Source organism: Oryx dammah, unplaced genomic scaffold (genome assembly GCF_014754425.2).
Source record: "Oryx dammah isolate SB20612 unplaced genomic scaffold, SCBI_Odam_1.1 HiC_scaffold_29, whole genome shotgun sequence".
Classification (NCBI taxonomy): Eukaryota; Metazoa; Chordata; class Mammalia; order Artiodactyla; family Bovidae; genus Oryx; species Oryx dammah.
In genome coordinates this window covers 18,536,182-18,552,996 of record NW_024070213.1, presented here as the reverse complement: position 1 = coordinate 18,552,996, position 16,815 = coordinate 18,536,182, and the positions used below count along the sequence as shown (strand labels likewise).

Below are 16,815 nucleotides of genomic sequence, written 5' to 3'. Positions count from 1 at the left end.
AGTTTCTCTGGTATGACTCATGTTCCTTGTAGAAATATTTTGCAATAATGATGGTAAAGCATTTTTTGCAGGGGTGGGGATCAAGAAGTGACTAGTATGTGTGTACGCCTGTGCATGCACGCCAAGTCATGTCAGTTGTGCCTGTTTGACTCTTTGCAACTCTATGGACGGTAACCCACCAGATTCCGCTATCCATGGAATTCTCCAAGCTAGAATACTGGAGTGGGTTGTCTTGCACCTCCTCCAGGAGATCTCCACCACCCATGGATCGAACCTTCCTCTCTAATGTCTCCTACATTGGCAGGCTCTTTACCACTAGCATCGCCTGGGAAGCCCAGTATGTGTGTATACACTCACACATATTTATCACATTTTCTTGCATTTTTTTCCTATTTAGGGTAGGAAAGGATATTGACCATTGTAAAAACCTAAGAAAAGTATAGTAGGAACTCCTCTGATGGTCTAGTGGTTAAGACTCCATGCTTCCAATGCAAGGGGAGTGGGTTCCATCTCTGGTGGAAATGCGAAGTTCCCTCATGCCACGATGTGGCAAACAAACAAACAAACAAACAAAAAAAGAAGTTAGCAACAACAGAAAATTAAAGTAAATGTTGCACACATATCAACATTTTAAATGTATTCCATATCATGAAATTATAGAAAAATGAGTTTCAATTATCTGTAAAATGAGCCTATATTGAGATATTTATTTGCATCTGGATTTTGGCAATATCAGATAATGCTGCTTCTCTCAGAAGCCTGGAATATTTACCTTTGGGGATTTGAAACGATTAATAGCTGTTTGGACAAGTATTTTCTTCCAAGTACTGATTCCTGTGGATTAATGCTTTTGATACTGCGGTGAGCCCTGGGAGTGAGGAACTAAATTAATAAAATCCTAAGTGTCACACAAGTGCTTTCTTTGTTTTCCTCTTTCTTCCTGTCCAACCTGTACTGCTGATTCCAAAAACAGATCAGCATCTGGTGAATTTAAGAAGGAAGTTGTAGGTAAAGTGACATCCCCAAACCCCCAGAAAAGTAATGGGAGAGGAGATCCAAATACGATTGGAGAGTCCCATTATATTTACTCCAAAAAGCAATTGATCCTTCATTGTGTGACTATATAAAAGCAACAATACACAGAGAGATGCAGAGTAGAAGGAAGAAAAGAAAGCAAAGAGTTGAGAAAGCTGACTTCTAATAAAGACAGAAAAAAAGAGGAGAATATCTTGAAGAATATCCTGAATAATTGTTCAGACACTGGGGTAAAATGGTGCCCATCATTTTTATGAGCACCTTTTTGCTTCATTTTACTGTTTCTGAGACTTTGAACCCGTAAGGAATATTATATTGCTATTCACATGAAAGTACTGGCAAAGTGACTTTATGAAATATGCTGTGTTAAAATTCGATTGTATTTTACCATTTCAATTTCTGAGACAGAGTGCTGATTTACCTTGTAAATCTTAAACAGGTGTATGAAGGGAACTGACTTTATTTTTTCTTGATAGCTTTCTGTATACTTAAGTTTATTGTAATATCATGAAAAGTGTGTATGTTTCAGAAATATGTCAATAAGCTAAAATTGTTTTATGCATGTTCTTCATTTCTCTTACCCTTGTTTAGAGTGTTGATTACTTTGTTTGCATAGGCAATATATCTTATGGGTCCCCTCGGTGATGCAAAGTCACTCTACAGAACAAGCTTGTCTCCACCTTTTAAACCTGAATGAATCTGTGTCCTTGAGTGTTGTCTTAGAATATGATGGATCCAATAACACTATTTTTGACCAGACTGTGGAAGAGGATAACTTCTATGCTTGTGCAAATTTTGAGGTGAGGTGCAGAATTCGACATCTCAGAACTTCAGATGGGAAGATGGAATTACTACTTAAAAATGAGTTTTATGTCTGTTTCTCCATTGCTGCCCTGTAAATAAATTCTTCAGTACCATTTTTCTACATTCCGTATATATGTGTTAGCATGGACATGGGGAGAGGAGGGAGAGGGTAAGATGTATGGAAAGAGTAACATAGAAACTTACACTATCGTATGTAAAATAGATAGCCAATGAGACTGCTGTATGGCTCAGGAAACTCAAACAGGGGCTTTGTATCAACGTACAGGGGTGAGATGGAGAGGGAGATGGAAGGGAGATACATGTAAACCTATGGCTGATTCATGTTGAGATTTTACAGAAAACAGCAAAATTCTGTAAAGCAATTATCCTTCAGTAAAAAATAAATAAATCTTAAAAAAATAGTTTTAGAGAAATAACAAAACTTGATTTGGATAAGCTGTGGAATCTGAGAAGCAAAATTGGATAAATTTTTGAGAGGCAAATAAAAAGACAAGTTATATATACAATAAAACTTGTGAAGTACTGCACTTTTCTCTTGCAGGGAATGGTAATAAGACAATATAACTGTTTTCTGATGGGTTTCCCTGGTGGCTCAGCGGTAAAGAATCTGCCTGCCAATACAGGAGACATGGGCTCAATCCCTGGGTCATGAAGATCCCCTGGAAAAGGAAATGGCAACCCACTCTAGTAGTCTTGCCTGGGAAATCCCACGAACAAAGGAGCCTGGTGGGCTACAGTCCATAGGGTTGCAAAAGAGTCAGAGACAATTTAGCGACCAAACAACTGCTTTTAGATAGTAGAACTGTTTAAAAATGAGGATAGAGAATTAAGTAAAGGAATGAGAGATTGGAACTCAGGAACACAGAAAACAATAGATGAGAAAACGCAGGAATAACTTTACTGGAAACTGTCCTCAGGTTAAAGAAAGGAATTGGAACAAGTGATCAACAAGTTTCCCATTAAGACATAATGGATTTACAAGGCTCTCTCAGCCTCAGAAGGAAATTAAGGCATTGTTTACCACCTAAATGTCTAAGAATGATTTTCCCATTTTCTGCTCTTTATGTTAAATAGGTTTCCCACAAGTCTTCTGAACAGATGGCTTTTGTGACTCTGTTGGTTAAGGGAGATACTCTTAAAATCTTTGAGAGGAGATCTGTAGCACTCTCTTCAGAAGAGACAGTGACCTTTGTGCAGACAGATAAACCCATCTATAAATCTGGAGAGAATGGTAAGTCAATATTTATGTTTCCTTCTTATTGTTGATTTCAGAAACTGTTTCTTCTAATTTTAAGCAATCCAAACACATTATTAAATTTAAATCCAAGTTCTAATTTGGTCTTAACTCTTCAGATCAAAAATTTTTAGAATTTTGACCAGTTGTCTAGGTCAATTATGAAACAGTGCCCTCCAGTTTCAATTGTTGAGTGCTTTGTTTCTTACAGTTGCATGTCTATCCCACTGTTTACAAATTCTCATGACAGGCTTGCATAATACAAAGGCTACAACCTAGGGGTGTGTTACTTCATAATTTACCAGCTGGGCAAACTAATTAAATCTCTATTTTGACTCAATTCTTTTCATCCATAGAATGGAAATAGTAAAAGTATCTCATTTTTACTGTGAGAATAAGATGGCCAATATAAAATAGTCTCTCTGTGTGCATGCATGCTAGGTTGCTTCGGTCATGTCCCACTTTGTGCGACCCCGTGGACTGCAGCCCACCAGGCTCCTCTGTCCATGGGATTCTCCAGGCGAGAACACTGGAGTGGGTTGCCATGCCCTCCTCTGGGGAATCTTCCAGACCCAGAGATAAAACTTCCATCTCTTGTGCCTCCTGCACTGACAGGTGGATTCTTTACCCTTAGTGCCACCTGGGAAGCCCAAAATAGTCCCTGGCACACAGTAACTAATTTGTAAATGGAATTTATTGTCATCATCATTATTATTCATACCAGAAAAAGGAATAATAAATCTGATAACTTAGGCAGAGTCCTTCTTCATTATTGCTGTAAGTAGAAGAAAGCAGAAAAAGCACCAAACTAAGATTCAGAAGGATATGATTTTTGTTTTGGCTCTGAGAATAAATTTTCAACTTCTGCCAAGTCAGTTCTGGTCTTTGAGATCTTGTTTTCTCATTTGTAAAATTAGAAGTTGGATAAGATCATCCACACACTTTGTTCTACAGTCCATGGGGTTGTAAAGAGTTGGATATGACTGAACATCTGAGCACACAGATGACTTACTAAAAAAAAAAAAAGTAAGAACTAAAACAGAATTTATCTTATACTGAGGATTTTTTTGTTTTGTTTTGCTACATTATGTTTTCTCTTCTGGATGTATTAAAATACTATGATGACAGTTATAGGTGCAAAAATAGCTAATATGGCTTTTCTGGAATTCTGCTAAAATCAATATTTGCCAACATTAGTATATTTTCCCATAAAAATTACATATAACTCATGTGCATGTGTGTATGTATGTGCATGTAGGCAGTTGGGTCTGACTCTTTGCAACCCCATAAACTGTAGCCCACCAGCCTCCTCTGTCCATGGGATTTCCCAGGCAAGAATACTGGAGTCAGTTGCCATTTCTCCTCCAGGGGCTCTTCCTGATCCAGGGATCAAACCCAAGTCTCTAGTGTCTCCTGCATTGGCAGGCAGCTTTTTGACCGCTAGTGCCACATCAGAAGCTCATGTGTACCTCTTACCATATGTATTTCACATTTGTCCTTCTGTGATTAATTCTGCCACCAAGTTTTGAGACTTCCCTATGGGCTGTTATGGTAAAAAGTTTCATGCCAGCTTTGGTAACACCAGGTCATGATCAACAGATGAATTATAAATGTGCAATAAAAAATCTTTCCAAAAGGAACCCAGATCTTAAAGGGTTAAATCAGAGCTAGAGGAGAAGGAAGTGCAGTGTTCTATGAAAGCAAAGCAATTAATTTCACTGTCTATTTATAAGCAATCATATCTGGGAGAGAAAATAACAAGAATAATAATCTTATTAATAGCTATGAGAAAACTAATAATTAATAAATAATAAAATATTATTGTCCCTCTTTCTCTTTCAGTTAAACTTCGCATTGTGACACTTGATACTAAGTTCCTACCTATCAATGATGTGGTGAGTTCAGTCATTTCAAAGGCATAATGAAATCTAAACAAATTACTCCATTGCTCTATGGTGTCATTGGGAAGTTTTCCATAACTATGGAGATACATATAACTATAGTTTCAAAGATAAACCTCAATATTAAACAAAAAACTTTCCTATACAGACTGCCGTCTATAGGGTCGCACAGAGTCAGACATGACTGAAGTGACTTAGCAGCAGCAGCAGCATACAGGGAATTGTTTTACTTCTCTAGGTCTTTTCATCCTGCTAGAAAAAATGACTTACATAGAACTTGCTTTCTACTTCCGAGAGGAAAGTTTGAGTCTGTTTCAGATTTAGAGTTTTCCTGGTATCTTTGGCTCTAGAAACTTTGCCATCTGGAACAGGGAGGAATAAGTCAACATTTAAGTCAGATAATCTTTATAATGCAATATCTGGCCCCAAAATGAACTATTTTAATATTAACTTGAATTTTTCTTTCTTCTTTCAGTATCCCTTGATTACACTTCAGGTAAGAGATCTTTTTCAAACCCATCATTTAAAATGTTTAGATAAATAGTGATATGTGTGTAGTTTTCATTACTCACAGTGAGAAATTAAGATAACTGAAATATGGGGGAAGGGAAATTTGTACATGCATACACAGTATAAGGCACCATGTGAAGAACCAAAGAAAGGGCTCTTAGTTCTTTAGACTTTTAGTGTCTGCTGTGGGCCAAATGGGGCAACGGTGGATTTTCATGGAAAAACATAAGATTAGGCTCTTTATAGGGGCTTCCTCAGTGGCTCAGGGATAAAGAATCCACCTGCAATGCAGGAGACTCAAAAGACACCGACTCGATCCCTGAGTTGGGAAGATCTCCTGGAGAAAGGCATTGCAACCCACTCCAGTATTCTTGCCTGAATGATCCCCTGGACAGAGAAGCCTGCCGGACTACAGTCTATAGGGTCACAAACAGTCAGACATGACTGAAGCAACTGAACATGCAACACACACAGGCTCTTTCTAAGGGAGATTTATGTCTCAAATTGCTTGATTTTGGCTGCTGGCTCTTCTCAGTTTTAATTTAGCCACATTTTGTTTTAAGAAAATAGAACTCATAAGCACCTAAAAATGTAGGAATACACAGAAGGTGATATTATAAAATGGACTCCACTTTCAGAAACCAGTTTGCATCTCCTTCAAGCAGTTCAAATCTCTGGTGTAGTGTAATGTGGCTTTCAAATTTAATTGAAATTGCATGCCTGTCGGTAAATAGCTTGTATCAATCAACTCCAACAGTATGTATTTTAATCTCTACATATAATAGGTAACATGACTAATTAGTTCTAAAGGTTAATACATTGAAATCTAGTTCATCATTAATGATCATGTATGTAAATATAGTCTATAATTTAAATGATTTTGATTTTGTTATATGAGTGACAACTTGTCCTTCTAGTGGGATAAATGATGTTGGCCATTTTATGTTTTCTGCATTATTAGTAACCTGTAAATAATATTATCTCCACATTTAAATGTTTCATGCAGATAATGTTGTGTTCCATGGAAAGCAACAGCAAACTTAAGTAACATCGCTTTAAATGAGTAAAAAATCTATTGTTTTCAGAAACTACTACCCCTGAGTAGTAGGTTCAAGGTTAGGGCAGTAATAGCACAATGTTACTAAGGCTTCTTCTATTTACTCTTTTTTTTCTCTCTTTTTAATTTTTTAAATTTTAAAAGTACGATAACACATTTACAGGAGACTTGGAAAATACAGAACAAAGTTACATGTAGTGCAATTTTTTTAAGAAGCTAAATTAAGATTTTTAGTTGGAGTTTCAATATCAACCTCTCAAAATTAATAAAATGAATATACAGAAAAGTAGAAGGTTATAGGAAACCTGAAAAGCACCATGAACCAATTCAACATAGTTAAGATTTATGCAGTTTTGACACAACAGTACGATACACACTCTGTTCAAGTTCTCATAGACTATGAACCAGGAGACACTGAAACATATCCAGGGATGTAGAACAAGGTGCAAAAATTTCATGATCTAAAGGAATTGAAATCATACAGAGTCTGTTTCCTTACCACTGTGGAATGATGTTAGAAATCAACCTCAAAAGATATTTGAAAATAACCCATATATTTTCAAGTGCAATGTGACATTTACCAAGAGAGATCTTTGACTTAACCATTGAAAGCCTCGATAAAGTTGGAAGACTGATGAAACACAGCAGGCGTTTTCAGAGAAGCAAGCATTTAAATGAGAAATTAATATCAAAATACTTTAAAAATCCCATGTATTTGAAAATTAATGTCCACTTTTAAATGATGGGTGTATCTAAGAAGCCATAGCAAGGAAAATTAGAAAATATTTATAATAGAATAAAAATGAAAGAGAATTTCCCAGAATTTGTTGCATGCAGCTGAAGCTACTCAATAGACTTCTATTTAACCTCTATGTCATCCTCAATATCTTGCTTTATTTTCTGTGGCATCTGAGTTTGATTCTTCTCTACCCAGTGACTTCTATTTACATGTCATCAGCCAACACTCAATCACATGAGTAATTCTTACTGAAAGGAAGTCTACAAAATTAATTTTAACATTTTAGATTTTACTGTGGAGGAAAGCAAAAAACAAACAAAAAAAAAGATGAGCAGTGAGTAATGTTTCTGTGCCTTTGTAGATATCTTTTTATCCAGATTTCTTTAAATCAGTTCAGTCGCTCAGTCGTGTCCGACTATTTGTGACCCCTTGAATCACAGCACGCCAGGCTTCCCTGTCCATCACCAATCCCTGGAGTTTACTCAGACTCATGTCCCTCGAGTCAGTGATGCCATCCAGTCATCTCATCTGCTGTTACGCCCTTTTCCTCCTGCCCCCAACCCCTCCCAGCATCAGAGTCTTTTCCAATGAGTCAATTCTTCACATGAGGTGTCCAAAGTATTGGAGTTTCAGCCTCAGCATCAGTCCTTCCAATGAATACCCAGGACTGATCTCCTTTAGGATAGACTGGTTGGATCTCCTTGCAGTCCAAGGGACTCTCAAGAGTCTTCTCCAACACCACAGTTCAAAAGCGACAATTCTTCGGCATTCAGCTGTCTTCACAGTCCAACTCTCACATCCATACATGACTACTGGAAAAACCATAGCCTTGACTAGACGGACCTTCGTTGAGAAAGTAATGTCTCTGCTTCTGAATATGCTATCTAGGTTGGTCATAACTTTCCTTCCAAGGAGTAAGCGTCTTTTAATTTCATGGCTGCAATCACCATCTGCAGTGATTTTGGAGCCCAAAAAATAAAGTTTGACACTGTTTCCACTGTTTCCCTATCTATTTCCCATGAAGTGATGGGACCAGATGCCATGATCTTCATTTTCTGAATGTTGAGCTTTAAGCCAACTTTTTTACTCTCCACTTTCCCTTTCATCAAGAGGCTCTTTAGTTCCTCTTCACTTTCTGCCATAAGGGTGTTGTCATCTGCGTATCTGAGGTTATTGATATTTCTCCCAGCAATCTTGATTCCAGCTTGTGTTTCTTCCAGTCCAGCGTTTCTCATGATGTACTCTGCATAGAAGTTAAATAAGCATGGTGACAATATACAGCCTTGATGTACTCCTTTTCCTATTTGGAACTAACTTGTTGTTCCATGTCCAGTTCTCACTGTTGCTTCCTGGCCTGCATAGATTTCTCAAGAGACAGGTCAGATGGTCTGGTATTCCCATCTCTTTCAGAATTTTCCAGTTTATTGTGATCCACACAGTCAAAGGTTTTGGCATAGTCAATAAAGCAGGAATAGATGTTTTTCTGGAACTCTCTTGCTTTTTCGATGATCCAGCGGATGTTGGCAATTTGATCTCTGGTTCCTCTGCCTTTTCTAAAACCAGCTTGAACATCTGGAATTTCACAGTTCACATATTGCTGAAGCCTGGCTTGGAGGCTTCCAAGCCATAATTTATTTAATTATGACTGGATAATATCAATACATTTATTGAAGCAGGCTCACACAAGCTGCTAAAAGCAAATGACACAGGAAGTGTGGCTTGAAGGATGCTTTCTTATTGTGGGACTTCCATTTAACAGTGTGTAATTTTTTTCACAATTTGAGATACAAGTGCAATAAAATGATAGAACTTTCTTTACTTCCCTGAACGACATGTATTCAGTCGCTCGATCATGTCTGACCCTTTGTATCCTCATAGACTGTATCCCAACAGGCTCCTCCATCAGTGGAATATTCCAGACAAGAATACTGGAGCGAGTTGCCATTTCCTATTCCAGGGGACCTTCCTGCCCCAGGGATTGAACCCATGTCTTCTGCATCTCCTGTATCGGCAGGCAGATTCTTCTACTAGCATCACCTTGCTGTGTTGTGCTTAGTCACTCAGTCATGTCTGACTCTTTGTGACCTCGTGGATTTCAGCCCAGCAGGCTCCTCTGTCCATGGGGTTCTCCAGACAAGAATGCTGGAGTGGGTTGCCATGCCCTTCTCCAGGGGATCTTCCCAACCCAAGGATCAAACCCTGGTCTCCCACACTGCAGGCAGATCCTTTACCCTCTGAGCCACTAGGGAAGCCCCAACTACATAAAGGATCACAAGTTAAAAAGAAAAGGATAATATTCTCATACATCCTCTGCTTTTATTTCTTCTTTATTTTCTAGGATCCTCAAAACAATAGGATTTTTCAATGGCAAAATGTGACCTCTTCTCAAAATATTACCGAACTCTCATTCCAATTGATTTTAGAACTAGTGTTTGGAGATTACTCTATTGTTGTGAAAGAAAAATCAGGAAAGACATTGACACACCAATTTACTGTTAATAGAAATGGTAACCGATTGCTAATTATGATTGTTGTCTTATATAATTGAAGTGTCCAAAGAACTGTTCAACAAAATAACTTTTATGTTAGAATTAGACAAATTACATTAAGTTTGGTTTGGTTTTCTGCCATTTTCCTTTCTTGTCCTTCTATGTTTTATTGTCTCTGCTTTCTTGCTCATCATTCATTGCCTGTATCCTTATTCTGATCCCTTCCTTTTCTCCTGAGGAAATATCCCTTTTTTTTAGAATAAAGACAACCATCTAGAAAGGATCTAAAGGACTACAGAAACAAAATGTGAAGTTCCAAGAATAGGGCAAAGAAAGGAAAAGGGAATTATTAATTAATGAGACACCATCACCCACTGATGGAATTTGGAGGAGCTCAACCATGATCCATACAGAGGCATACATAGAAAAATGTCATGTGTGGAAACACATTTACATGGTTGTAATCATTTTTGCTCAGCAGTGTGTGAGAGCTGAAGTAACATTATATTTCTCTTTGTTTCCAGTGTTGCCCAAGTTTGAAGTTAAGGTCAGTGCACCACAAACAATAACTATTTCAGATGATGAATTCCAAATCAGTGCATGTGCTAAGTAAGTATTCAAGAGATTTAACTCCACCTGTCAATAGAAGGCTTAGGGGAAACAAAAAATGAGATCAATCATGTAAACTTATGTATCTGCTTATATTAAAAGTATTAAAGAAGTAATGGATTGTCACTGTAGAATATTTGAAAACTATTGAAAAATGTGAGATATTACCTAAAATTAATTACATTAACTGCCATTAACACTTTATTTTTCTCTGGTCTTTTATGAGCACTTTCAACAATTATACATTTTTACCCACTCCAGTTAAGAAAACCTGTCACTATATAATGCCAGGCTTTTCATGTATTCCAATTCCTCCCTGCATAAACATATCTCTGTGTGGCTATACCAAATTTATCCAAGCACTCTTTTATTATATGACATGCAGCCTGTTTGATTTTGTTTTCCCAGTGACAAATAAAGTTATAGTAATGTCTTTGTGTATAAAATGTAGCATTTTAATTAAAAATTATTTACTTAAGAAAATTTTCCAGAATTGGATTTACTACAACAAAAATGTAACAATACTATGACAAATGTGTAACATTCTTTTAGTTTTTTGACTGCCCTATTGTTCACTAAGTATGTTGTGCCCAAGGACAATTCCAACAGCTTGTCTAAAGCACCTTGCCTCATTGAATCTTCACCATCAGTGGATGTTTTCACTTAAAAAAAAAAAAAGAAAGAAAGAAAAGAAAGAAATATTGAAAATATCATAGTGAGGCATTTTATCAATTTAATTTTAACTAATTTGAATCCACTTGATGTTAAAAAAGGAATTCCTATGTGACTTGAGAAATTGTTCTTTTCTTTTGAGGGGATTATTTCTAATGCCTTGCCTTTCCTCAAATTTCTAATTATAGTAAAAAAAAAAAAAAGCTAATATTTATTGAATACCAACTAATGTGCTAAGCATTACATTTGTTAACTTTCTCACCATATCACTGTGAGAAAGGAGTTATTATCAACTCAATTTTATAAAGAAAGATAATGAGAGAATTTAAATAACTTATCAACATTAATGGGGTTTTTTGATGGAAGAACTACAATTTAGACCTAGGATATCTAAGTTCAGTTTCTCTCCTAACCAAGACCTCTATTATACTTTATATAAACAATTGAAAATGTTAATATTTGCCATATTTGTTAAAAATTGTTTATTTAACTAATGACATGAAAAGTACCTGCCTTTGAATATTTTCAGTAGTATATTAAAGATACATTGGTAAAGGGCAGCCTGGTAGAAACATGGGGATTTTGCTGAGAATACCATAAGGAATCTTAGAAACAGTTTCTAGTCTTTAAAAAAAATGTTCTTAGACTCTAGGAAAAAAATCATAATATTTTTGTGAGTTTCAGTGAAGAGTAGCTGATCATGTGCCAGAATTTTGTAAATGTAATGTATGAGATATTATAGATTATCTGTGTTAAAAATAATGGGATAATCAATATAAGGATCCTAAACTGGTTTCACTAGAAAAATCCTACAGAAAACCAGAATTGTCCGTGGGATTAACATCTATAATTTATCTGCTGAACGGTATGTTGTAACACTGCAATGCACTTTATAGGAGTAGTCAAAATATTTTATCAAGTATCACCTTCCAAAGACTTCCTAAAAGCTAAATGTTGATATGGAATTGGGATTTTTTTAATTTATTTATTTTAATTGGAGGCTAATTACTTTACAATATTGTATTGGTTTTGCCGTACATCAACATGAATCCGCCACGGGTGTACACGTGTTCCCAATATTGAACCCCCCTCCCACCTCCCTCCCCATACCATCCCTCTGGGTCATCCCAGTGCACCAGCCCCAAGCAAGCTGTATCCTGCATCAAACCTGGACTGGCGATTCATTTCTTATATGATATTATATGTGTTTCAATGCCATTCTCCCTAATCATTCCACCTTCTCCCTAATCATTCCACCCTCTCCCTCTCCCACAGAGTCCAAAAGACTGTTCTATACATCTGTGTCTCTTTTGCTGTCTTGCATACAGGGTTATCGTTACCATCTTTCTAAATTCCATATATATGCGTTAGTATATGGTATTGGTGTTTTTCTTTCTGGCTTACTTCACTCTGTATAATCGGCTCCAGTTTCATCCACCTCATTAGAACTGATTCAAATGTATTCTTTTTAATGACTGAGTAGTACTCCATAGTGTCTATGTACCACAGCTTTCTTATCCATTCATCTGCTGATAGACATCTAGGTTGCTTCCATGTCCTGGCTATTATCAACAGTGTTGCGATGAACACTGGGGTACACGTGTCTCTTTCAATTCTGGTTTCCTCGGTGTGTATGCCCAGCAGTGGGATTGCTGGGTCACAAGGCAGAGGGTTTTATTTATTTATTGACATGGAGTTTGGATTTACTGAAATGTTGATATGGAATTAGGATTTATTAAGGCTTCCTTAATGTTATATTCTACTCAGATCTGACATTAAACAGTGTGTCAGTATCAGAATAATCAAATCCTGCAACAGGACTAGAGAGTTGAGAACAGAGCTAAGCTTGCTCCATGGTTGTTTCTGTGCAGGCTAAGAGAACATGATGAATGAATCAGTGTGTCCAGAAAATAACATCAGTGACTGAGTTGCCAACCATTAAGATTGCACAATACTGAATCATTGTTTCTTAACCATTAGCTTGGAACAGCCAGAGGAAACAACAACAAATTAGATTATTTTAGCAAACCACCTCAGAGATGAATTAAGCTTTTAAGAAGGAAGAAAATCGCCCACAGGCAAAAGTATTTTAATAAACTGCATTAGTATTCACCAAAAACTTTTCAGATTATAAAAGGAGAATGTTTATTCTGATCTGTATGTAAACTTAAGCTACATATCTTTTTAGGTGATAATGCAATGAGTTTTATCTGATAAATAAAAGACAATAAGAAGAAGGAAATAAGATATGCTGGAGTATAACATTTGTGACCTGTTTAGAGTCTTGACTCTATTTTACTTGTAATTGATATTTAGAGTTGACAGATTATAGTGAGTTGGATTGAGTTAAAATATCAGAAGCATTGAGAATTGTTCAATAGATTAGTGAAAGAGAAAGAACATGGATTGTGGCCTGAGAAACATCTGAGTTTGAATTTTAATTCCATCAGTTACAAAGTGGAGAAAAGAGATACCCGATCTCAATTTACTAATCCATTAAATGAGATAACACACTTACATCTCAGGATCACTGGGAAAAAATAAATGATATACGTAAACACCAATGTCCAACTACTAGAAAAAATATTATAATCAATACATTTAATAATATTCACTTTTACTGTATACTGATTTTAGATTTGTTTTTCTAAATACTAGTAGAAGGGATCCTTAAATAAGCTACAAGCTCAAACCATCAACGTATTTGCCTTTGAATCTTTAAAAAGCTTGTATTATATTCTTTTGTGTGTTTGGGGAGAAAATGAAATATTTATTTAATCCCACCCCAAAAGACAGACTTCCCTAGTGGCTCAGACAGTAAAGAACCTGCCTGCAATGTGGGAGACCTGGGTTCATCTCTGAGTTGAGAAGATCCCATGGAAGAGGGCATGGCAACCCACTCCTGGAGATTCTTGCCTGGAGAATCCCCATGGACAGAGAAGCCTGGCAGGCTGCAGTCCCTAGGGTCGCAAAGAGTCGGACACGACTGAGCGACTAAGCACACAGGCACCCCAAAAGACATTATACTTTTGGTCAGAGCATATCCAGTATATGCCAATCCTTTTATATTTACTGAGTGAGGAATGAGAAGTGTTATATAAAATATTAATCGAGAAGTACTTCATGATCCTGAGTAATTTATTTATATGTATATATCTTTTGTGCTAGAGCAAGTGTTGCAAGCAATTTTTTAAATATTTTTATCAGATTAAAATATAACTTTTGAAACTCAATTTGATCATTAAGTCCAAGTCACTTAGATTTTGAATTTTACATTACTTTGAATTTGATTTTTTAAAAAAACAACTGAATCCTCCTAACAGATTAAATGTCTAATTTAATCTAAATTCAGTGGAAAGGAGAGTGCAAATAGATGAGCTACCTAATTGAATTTCGTTGTTGGGTAGACATAGTTTAGAGATTTCATATATAACTTATGAATAAGAGACCATGAAATATGACCGTGGTATTGTTCATATTACCAGTATATCTTCTCCTCCTAGGTATACCTTTGGCCAACCTGTACATGGGAAAGTCCAAGTCCAGGTGTGCAGGGGATTTTTTTCCTCTGTGGCTTGTGAGAAAGACAAGAATGAAATATGTGAACAGTTTGTTGCACAGGTACAGATCATGATCTTTACTCCAAAAAATTAATTCTTGTTCATTTTCAATATTATTCTTTTTTTGATTCCATTTATAAAGGAGACTGAACAACACCATTTTCATGTTGTAGATAATGGAGGTTGTAAATAGGTGAGGTAAAGAATGAAAAGAAAATTCAAGTTATAATTCATTCTCTAGGCCAAGTTCATTGCTCTTCACCTATGTATTCATGGAATTTTTAGAATTTGAAAGATCTTATTGTCTTTTTTTGTTTATACTGTTTAGGTGACCTCTCTGATCTTTCTTTGGAGCATCATAAACTATCCTTTACATAAATGAATCCCTGATGGCACTCACCAGGCCACCTAGAATTGTCTTTATGAAAAAAGTTCACTTGCAAATAGCTGCAATTCAAAGTATCTATTTTATTACTTTAGATTTGAAGTTCACTATTGAAGCCACCATTTGCTTTTTCAGTTTATAATGTCATAACATTAATGATCGTGGCCATCTCATTGAGGATCAGCTTTAGACTTCAAAAGTGAAATGTGTTTACACCATACAGTTTGTATTTTAATTCTGATTATCCTAATCTCACTGAATTTTTGAACAGAAAATTACCTAAAGGCTTTTTGGTAAATATCAATATTTGGTTAATACAGAAAGAAACCTATATTTTAGGTAGTGATTGCAGACTGAAAAAGACTGAATGGAATTCTTTCACATCAGGGAACATTATTCTATGGTGTGGTTATAGTATAATTTTGTCAGCCATTTTACCCAAGTGACAGGGATTTCATTCAACTAGTGTTTAATTTTTCCCCAGTGTGAAAAGTGCAACAATAAATAATCTGCTAAAAATATCTTTATGTATGACAAGTTTTATTTATTTGAAATAGATCCCTTGGAGCAGATTTCCTGAGTCAAAGTAGATAAATAGATAGGTGGATAGATACAATCATATATAGATTTAATTTTTTAAAAATATTACTGCCAGCAATACATGAATTTAAAATGTTTTGCCATTTTGGTAGACAAAAATTTACCTTGTTTTAACTTGCATTAGTAGTGAGTTTGGGGCTTCCCTGGTGGCTCAGTGGTTAAGAATCTACGTGCTAATTCAGGAGATGTGGGTTCCATTCTTGGGCAGGAAGATCCCCTGGAGAAGGAAATGGCAACCCACTCCAGTATTCTTGCCTGGAAAATCCCGTGGACAGAGGAGCCTGGTGGGCTATAGACAAGAGTCAGACATGACTGACAGACTAATCAACAACAGCAATAACCCATGAGTTTGAGAATATTTTCATATTTTTGTTATCAGTTTGGACTTCTTGTTTGAGAACTCTTAATTACACCTGTTTTTCCTGTTGCTGTGAAATGGAAACTTTCTTGTTTTATGAATATTGCCCTCTAAGCCTCTTGCCAGAACTAGAAAAAGCCTGCACACAGCAATGAAGAATCTGCATGCCACAAGAAAGATCCAGTGCAGCCAAAAAAAAAGTACCCTCTAGTCTCGAAGCGAAATTTTTTCAAGTTTTTGTTTAAATATTGACTTTGTGGTATTTTTGAAATACCAGAGCTTCTAATGTTTATGAGCTCTCAGCCTTAGAAAAAGATCTTACCTGCCATTGTATTGTACATGTAGCTATCTATTATAAGATTTTAAAATTTTATCTAATCAACATATCATTTTTATTAAGTTCTAAAATAATTTTCTTTTCTTGCAGATGGATTTTCATCTGTGTTAGTATCTACCTCTTGTACAATTTTGCCCTCCTAAATCATCTCATAAAAATGTTCATCTATTTTGTTGGTCTTTAACTTCTGCTTTCACCTTTTCCCTAATATTACTTTCCGTTTCTGCATAATTTACTTTCATTTTCACATTATTCTTTTCCTTAAAATTTTAGTTTATTAGTTCAAAAAATGTTAGTTGCTTCTTGTTTAAAAAAAAAAATTCAGTGTTTTTACATTTTCGGTTAATCACAACATAACAGCAAAGATTTTGATGCAAATTATTCGTCCCTTGACAATGGCAACACCTAGATTATTATTGATTTACTTCACGTGGTCTCTCTGACTCAGGGATGACTGAAAAATTTTTCCTCTTAATTTCAGAGCAATTTAAGTTCTTCTGATTA

General features: G+C 36.0%; 1 protein-coding gene across 1 annotated transcript in view; it reads left to right on the top strand.

The window, feature by feature from the left end:
- The first annotated feature begins 1,270 nt into the window (after positions 1 to 1,270).
- Positions 1,271 to 16,815, top strand: part of LOC120858800 (ovostatin homolog 2-like) — a 52,695-nt gene continuing 37,150 nt past the window's right edge. The window contains 7 exon segments of the mRNA XM_040235114.1: positions 1,271 to 1,335; positions 1,652 to 1,835; positions 2,935 to 3,121; positions 6,974 to 7,005; positions 9,640 to 9,808; positions 10,315 to 10,399; positions 14,575 to 14,692. Of these exon segments, the coding sequence (XP_040091048.1) occupies positions 1,271 to 1,335; positions 1,652 to 1,835; positions 2,935 to 3,121; positions 6,974 to 7,005; positions 9,640 to 9,808; positions 10,315 to 10,399; positions 14,575 to 14,692 (840 nt within the window).